The 7,903-nt window shown below is 40.6% G+C and overlaps 1 protein-coding gene and 1 long non-coding RNA gene across 2 annotated transcripts in view; one reads left to right on the top strand and one right to left on the bottom strand.

Annotated features, from left to right (window-relative positions):
* Positions 1-2,585, top strand: part of MPC1 (mitochondrial pyruvate carrier 1) — a 4,155-nt gene extending 1,570 nt beyond the window's left edge. Inside the window, exons 2-3 of the mRNA XM_009278457.1 lie at positions 685-817; positions 1,586-2,585. Coding sequence (XP_009276732.1) covers positions 685-817; positions 1,586-1,604 — 152 coding nt within the window. The 3' untranslated portion in view covers positions 1,605-2,585. The remainder of the gene's footprint in view (positions 1-684; positions 818-1,585) is intronic.
* A 1,549-nt stretch (positions 2,586-4,134) lies between these two features.
* Positions 4,135-5,669, bottom strand: LOC103898229. The gene is made up of 2 exons (XR_657530.1): positions 4,582-5,669; positions 4,135-4,538 (listed from the first exon to the last, which is right to left on the bottom strand). It is a non-coding gene; the product is annotated as an uncharacterized LOC103898229 (long non-coding RNA).
* Positions 5,670-7,903: the final 2,234 nt, after the last annotated feature.

The raw sequence follows: 7,903 nt of genomic DNA, 5'->3' as shown, positions 1-7,903 counted from the left end.
GCTGGTGGGGTGGGGTGAGAAGCAGAAAAGGCCTTGGCTCTCTGTAAGCACTGCTCAGCAGTAACAAAAACATCTCTGTATTATCAACACTGTTTCCAGCACAAATCCAAAAGGTAGCCCCATACCAGCTACTGTGAAGAAAATTAACTCTACCCCAGCCAAAACCAGCACACCTGGAAAGCAGGTAACAAAGCTTTATGCTTCTGAACGTTCATGGTTTCCTGGGAATGGAAACCTCCTTCTCTTAAAGTCCATTTTAGAATGTTTCAGTAAGAACTGTTTTTAAATAATTAATATTTTTTAAAAATACTGTCCTAGAAATTGTCAGAACAATTGTATAGGACAGGCCATGTCTCATTGGGATTAATTCTTATTCTCTAGCTGAGATAGTTTAGGCAATAAATTAAAAAGGCTTCAGTTGCATCACAGGAAAACATATGAGGAAAATGAGTTTTTGTGGAAAGCTGCAGCTCTGTAGATTTTTCTTGTGTAGCAAAAACTAGCACTGTTCCATGTTTTCCTGCATTGGATCCTCAAAGCGGACAAATTTGTAGGATTATCGGAAAACTCAAAAGCAGTGAGAAGCGTTTTACTTGACATTGCATTCCACTAGTATGAAAATTAAGCCTCAACAAAATGCAGATATTAAAATAATCTACTAACAATATCTATCATGTTTTGCAGCACTGTGTTGTTACTCCTTGACTTTTATGAGATTTGCTTACAAAGTGCAGCCAAGGAACTGGCTTCTTTTTGCATGCCACTTGACTAATGAAGTTGCACAACTTATTCAAGGAGGACGATTGATCAAATACAGGCAAGTCACACTTTAAAAAGGGGAAGTCATAAACTGATGGTTCTTGGAACACTGTTAGTGGCTTTTAGCTGCGGTGCAAACACCTGGATGGTTTCTGAACTTGTTTAACTTCGTTACCTTTTGCAAACCTATTAACAAGTTTGTTGTTGGTAGGCTGAACTAGACTTGTTGCCTTGCACCCCCTTTGAAGCTTCTGAGGGGTGCACACAGAAAAGGCTGAAAACCCTTATGGTCATGGATGTAGACAGGGCTTTCAGCAGCTGCTGGCTGTTTTGGGCTTTGTCTCATGTATTATGTTGATTAGTCTACCTGTGTCCATCTCAGTAACTAATTCCTGAGATGGAAACACCCATAAAACTGTGAAGGGCTTGTATGTCTGAAAGAGAAATCAAGCAAAACCTCTCCAAGCTGACTGTTCTATATATGGGGTAGATCCAACTGCGTGTGACCAGGGAACAGACTACAAGCAGTCTCGTACCCTCAGTATGTAGCAAGTAGTGTAGACACTGCCCTAAGCAATCCTGATGAGTCAGGATTATGCCTTTTCTCTCTTCTGCTCCAAGAAATCCATGTGGAACAATGAGAGGATGAAGCCTCCTGAACTATAAATTAAAAAATGAGACTGAACAACACTGCAAGTGGACCTGCCTTTGCATAAATAACTGGCCAGGTGTCCTTCATTCCTAAGGTTCTGCTGCAAGTCCAGATTTTCTTACAGCAATTGCAGTTCAATATTCACTCTTACAAAAGCTCTTCTTCTCTTGGCAGGATGGAGAAAAAGAACTAAATATCTAACTTGAAATAAGCCAGGGAATGTGTTCATCCCGAATTACAACCAAGGAAGACTTGCCATCTACAGTTGCTGTGACAATTACAATGGGGATAAAACAGAAACACCTCTTATGAATATGACCCCACCAAGAATCCTTCTACTAATTTTTTTTTTATCTTGCCTTTTAAAAAGTACTATTCAGCAATGAAAACCATTGCATTTAAAGTCTTGCTGCCTTACAGGTCCTTAATTAACTACCCTTTTAGTAAAGAGTTAGTCATCCAAATAACAAGCAATATTTGAAAACCAACTTTTTTTTATCTAACAGTCTACAAAAGTGGCCCGTGATGGTTTGACAACTTGTTTTCAAATCAACGTGAACAGAGGTCTGTAAACAGAACTGTAGGTGGTATCATTGTTCTATATATTAACATATTCTTAAAAGCCATTTAACTTGGGTGCATTCATTCCTATTCGGTCTCTTTTTTGAACTTAAGCAGCAGCTTGGTAATCTACAAGAACAAATGTGTAGATAGGCAGTCTGGAAGTGACCAGCTTTCCCTCTTCCCTTACTGCATGCCTTGTCTCAGCAAAGAGACTTTATTAACATACATTTTTAAGTCGCACATTATTTAAAGAAGACTCAGAAAAGCAAAAGCATAGCACTGAATGAAGGAAAGCAATGAAGTCTGATACTGTTCTTTAAGAAGTTCTAAATGGATTTTTTTCCTACTGTTTAAGTTGTTCTAGATGTATGTAATCCTTAAACAGGCAAAAACTTAACTTGTTTGGAGCCTAAGATCTGAAGGACACAAGGTGCCTTTCAGTAGTTTTTTTGACTTCATTGAGTTTTCCTGCATGACCTGCCTGAAAAGTTACATTGATGTAAAGATACAGATGACAAAGAATGTATGTGATAGATTTTATTTCAGTGCAGTGTTTTTGAACAATAAACATGTTCCAAATGGCAATAAATCCCTTCAACATTTTGAAAAGTTTTATCATAATGTGATGCCAGATCCTGAAGTGAAACTTTAGTATGGAGTGTCACTTTATTACTGTAACAGCATGAAGCAAAAACAGGCTGGAAAAGTAAGTGGTGTTATCCTTTGTATGTACTGAGTTAAGGCAAGTGTCCTCTGGATCCTAATACCTACCACTTTTTCCTTCCCAAGGAAAAGGGGGTGTGGGTACTTGACTGAGTATTCCTGCCATGATAGGCAGGGTTGAATTCAGGGCTCTCGCTATGCAGCTGAGTAAATATTACATATTATCTTCTAGCAATTGTAAGATGGCCAGTTAAAAGACTTGCTTTAATCCTAGGCTGATATTGTGTTCCCAGTTGCATGGTGGCTAAATTTTGTAACAGGCATACAAGAAAGAGGCTTATAGAGCATGCCCTGCTGGATGGGTAAAACTAGTACTGACTGCTAGTCATTGCTTTAGCAATGTTAGTGCATAAAGCTGCCCCTTCAGAACTGCTGTCTTGTCACAAAAGTAGTCATCTCTCTCCTTCCCTATCTCCTGGGATAGAAGCAGCGTTAGACTTTTGTATAAATGAGTAGTGAGATACAAGCAGATAAGGATAACTGATTATCTTAGCACCTTATAGTTTGTTATCTTATTTCTGGAGAGAAATTAACTTATGGGTGAGTTTGAACTTCATAGGTATGAAATGTAGTGTTTTGGGCTGCTCTTGGGTAAAGCTTGCAATAGATGGAATACTCCAGCCTCACCTGGCACTTTGATCACTGTTCATGAGCTGCTTATTGTCTTAACTTCCCTAACTAGGGAATACCATTTACAAGAGTTACCTTCTCTCATTTTCCTGGTAGCTGCCTGCACCATATTTTCTCATGTATTTCCTTCTGCCTTTCTCTCTCCTTTCTTCCCCCCATCCATTCACTGTGGTGAGGCTCAAGTTCTTTCATGCTGGAGTAGTGTGAGAGTGAATTGCAGGTGGAAAGTGGGCTCTAACTTGCTTTGATTAGATTTTAAACAGGTGATGCTTCCTGCAGTCCATACAGGCTTCCACAAAAAGGGGAAGGGGTGGAGCAAAGCATCTTTCATGGGATTTGTAGGGACAGGGCCCAGTCTGGGATGGGGAACTTGGGGCTGGGGTGGATGTTCCACAGCCTGTCAATCTGCCTAGTGACAAAAAAGTTTAGATGGGCAGAGTGCCACCAAGTGGCTCATGTGACCTGTGTTCTTCAGAGCATTATTTATCAAGACATTTACGTAACATTTCTCTGTTTAAATAATGGTACTTGGGGGGAGAAAAAAAACAAACCAAAAAAACCCCACCCAAACCTTACTAAATAATGGTACTTGGGGGGAGAAAAAAACAAACCAAAAACCCCACCCAAACCTTAAGGAGGAGAAATGAGGAACTATTGCAATAAGTAATTGTATAGCTAATCTGCACCCAGTTCCTCCAGCACATAATACTGAGACACGTTAGCATATGGCCATTTTGGGATGATGCTGTCTGGGGTAACCCAAAATAGAACACTTTAAAGAGACTCTGGAGATTTCTGTATTCTTGAGTCTGAATACCTCAGTGGAGCTAATAGTTTGGGGGTTTTTTGTTTTGTTTTTGGGTTTTTTTACGCAGGTTGCATTGGATAAAGGAATGGGGCTATGCCAGCTTAACTGATTAATGGTAATCCAAAATTAGAGCTCAGTATTTGCATTTAACTTCCAAGATTATAGGGATTGTCTCTACATGCTGTTATTCTGGAATAGCTATTCAGTTTTAATTTCACAGCTTGCTTTAATCCTAATAACTTTTCAACTGCAGGATGTCCCCTGTCACTGTGCTGCTCTGATCCCATGCACTGTCCTGTGTGTACTGCTCCTGTTCCACCACAGTAAGACTGGGAACCACATGGTCTTTCCTGTCTTGCTGCTGCCGCCTTTCATGTTTTCAGACAGAAAAGAATTTCTCACCTTTCCAAGCAAGTGCTGTTTCAGACAGAAAAGAATTTCTCACCTTTCCGAGCAAGTGCTGCTAGCCTGCTGGTAAGGAATGTGACACCCTTGGGAATTCAAGTGGGAGACAGTACCAGCTAAGCTCTCAGTCTGTCTGTCATTCCCAGTCTTCCCCCAGTTTGAGCTTGAGCTCTCTTGACCCACTTCTTCAAGGGCAGACTTAGACTATAACTTACTATGGCATTGAAATAGCTCACAATGTCTTCTGCTGTTGCAGGATTAAGTGGCCTTGATCTGGAAGCTTGCTGATTTATGATTCAAATGTGGAGGTCATTTGGTAACACAGTAATAAATGGCAAAAAAGCAATAACCATAATGGTGGGGTCAGAACAGAAGAAATTACTTGCAAGGCTCCTTTAATGAGGGTTATAACAGCTACCTATAGTGAGTTTTGTTCAACCTCCCACACCTGCCCCATGCTATAGAATCATTTCAGCTAATGCTGCTATGTATGGTATATTCTCTTTTTTGTTTTGCTTCTATGACTTCTGTATGAAGAAGCGAGTTCTCCCTACTCTAAAACCAGAAGACTCCCTTTAGCCAGGGTACTGCAAATACAGCCTGCCAGCTCTCAGAGAAAACACATTCCTAGTAAAACTTAGTTCTCCGTAGCATTGTGGGTTATCTTTTGTTCTCCATACAAAGCACAATGGTGCCATCTGAGCAAGGACAGCAATGTAGAGGACTTGGGGGGGGGGCAGGGGGAAGGGACAAAAGTCTCAACAAGGTTACAGACTGAGAGAAGGCAGCAAAAAAGGGAGAGTTTGCTCCTTGGGGCCAAGACAGGTTTTGACATAGAAGTAAAGTGTTCAGAAAATGCAATCCCAGATTAGGACAGAGCAGTCTTCCAACTACTCCAGTGCCTTCCCTGAGCTCTCTCCATGAATGCAGATACTAACTGCATTATGGTCTAATACATGGAGCATTTACATGTACTTACTTCAACTCTGTATGTTTCCAGTGTACATGAACCTGTATTATACTGGCACAGGTGCAGACACATGTTACTGCTTTACATGCCAGTCAGAAGAAAGGGAAGGAAGTAAAGAGCAGGAATAAAAAGATAGAGAATAATAATTTAAAAAACCTACTAGTGTGATACATTTATTGGTGGGTTTTGGAGCATTTACATGTACTTACTTCAACTCTGTATGTTTCCAGTGTACATGAACCTGTATTATACTGGCACAGGTGCAGACACATGTTACTGCTTTACATGCCAGTCAGAAGAAAGGGAAGGAAGTAAAGAGCAGGAATAAAAAGATAGAGAATAATAATTTAAAAAACCTACTAGTGTGATACATTTATTGGTGGGTTTCACACAAAGCCCTTTATGAATAAGGCCTGTTTCTTCATGCTGACGTGACAGACTACCAACACTATAAAATGGTAATATATGAAAGATTCACAAGCAGAGTTACCAGCTCTCTTAGGTTTTCAGCCTGTGTTTCACAGGATACTTTGATCCTGTCTGCATTTGGGGAAGAACAATGCTAACTACCTAATTTAATATGTCTGCAGTTCTGCTTCTATAGAGCTGGAGTATTTATGCTGTCATCTTATGCAGAGGTTAAAACGTTTATCTGATTGAATAAGACATTGCTGCAAGTTTCACTGTCTTTATAAAGTGGAAAAGCAAGCAGTCTGGTGTTCTAAACTGAGGCAATTTCTTTATTAAATAAATTGTGGAGAAGTCTGTCTCTCCCCACCCAATCCCTTTCTGCTTTTGCTGATCTAATAGCTGCCAGTGCATTGCATTTAGTCACTGTGGTAACCAGCTCTAAATAACCAATGTCCATAGAATCAACCCAATAGCAACCAGAAGGCAGAAATACTGGCTTCCTGGATAACCTGCTCTGAGTGTCATTACTGAGGTCCTGCTCCTTCAAGATCACCGCCTCTCTCTATCACATGGCCTAATCCTGACCATGATATTGCTCTCTTCCCACTTTTTCTCCTCCTCCCTCTCTTCGTTCTCACCTTTTTTAACAGTAGGTTTCAAGTAACTATGGCAACAAGCCTGGGAATTTTCAGCTTATTCATTTAGTCTGGAATCTGGGTCATGTCTTTCTCATTAAGTGAAACTATTGTATGGGGATAACTGGCTCAAACTCAGCCCTTGGTGCAAGAGAAAGCAGCACCAATTACAGCAGCACTTGCAAGTACTTATGTGGTGGCTGTATTTGGTCCACTATGTAGAAATATGAAAAGGTGCAAAGCAAACCACTTAAAATTTTGAAAGTATTTCATAATTTTGAAAGCATTTAACCCATAACTTACCCAGGGGAGAACCATGCTGTAACTTGCTTTAGTTGGTGTTGATTTATAGGATGTTTGGAATAGTGTCGTGTCATGCTTGTTGTCCTAGGGTATGTATTAACTGAAGGGATGCCTTCTTAGAGTGGTATTGAGTGATGCAAATGAGACTAGCAGCCTTTCTCATTCTTTGAAGAGGACATGGGGTGTTGTGAAATCTTAAAGCTGTCTCCTGACAGGACAAGATACTAATCTCCTCTAACCTGTCACTCTGCAGGCTGCCTGGATCTGAGATCATGGCTTAAACACAGAAAGATCTCCAGATTTTAACTTGTAGCAATTGTTGATGACTTACACATGTGGATAGACCATGTCTCCTTGCCCCTGGGATCACTTAAAATCCAAAGACAATTACTGTGTCTGTTCATGGGGAAGCCATGTGAAGCAACAATTACAAGGTACTTTTGTACACACTTGATGTTATGGGTCACCTGGGAGCAAAGCACAAAGCCAGCAGTGTGATTGGCAACCTCTCTAATACTTTGTGTTTGTTATACTGTAAATTGGTAAACATCAGCATCAGCTCTCAGCCAGATTATTGTTAGGAACAGGAAAGGGTTCAAAGATTTGGCAAGGTACCCAATAGTCCATCAGTTAACCAAGCCTCTGTGATACCTGATCTGAGTGTACGATGCCACAGAAAGAGAAGAGCTCACAAGGCTGTTACTTCTTTGCATTTGTTGCGTCAGCCATGATGAGCCAATAAAGGCTATTACCTTTCCCGCCAAAGCTTTGCAGTAGCTCATGGTGTTACTGTGAACCACAAACACACCTAGCTACAAGGTGCCTGCCAAGCACTCCAGGAAACAGCTCTTATGTCCACAGGTGGTTTTTGTATGCCTCAGCTCCCCATATCAGAGACCTATGAGTGAGATCAGTTTCTGACACTAAAGAAGATCAAAAAGAAGGTAACACTGTATCTGGAAAGGTTTGAATCACAGCAAAAACAATTACCATGAAGCTGTATTGAAGCCACCAAGTGTGTGCTCTGCTGGACGGGCCTGTGA

This window comes from Aptenodytes forsteri, unplaced genomic scaffold (genome assembly GCF_000699145.1).
Source record: "Aptenodytes forsteri isolate BGI_AS27 unplaced genomic scaffold, ASM69914v1 Scaffold210, whole genome shotgun sequence".
NCBI lineage: Eukaryota > Metazoa > Chordata > Aves > Sphenisciformes > Spheniscidae > Aptenodytes > Aptenodytes forsteri.
The sequence above is the reverse complement of the archived record's forward strand: the minus strand, read 5'-3'. Positions and strand labels throughout refer to the sequence as shown.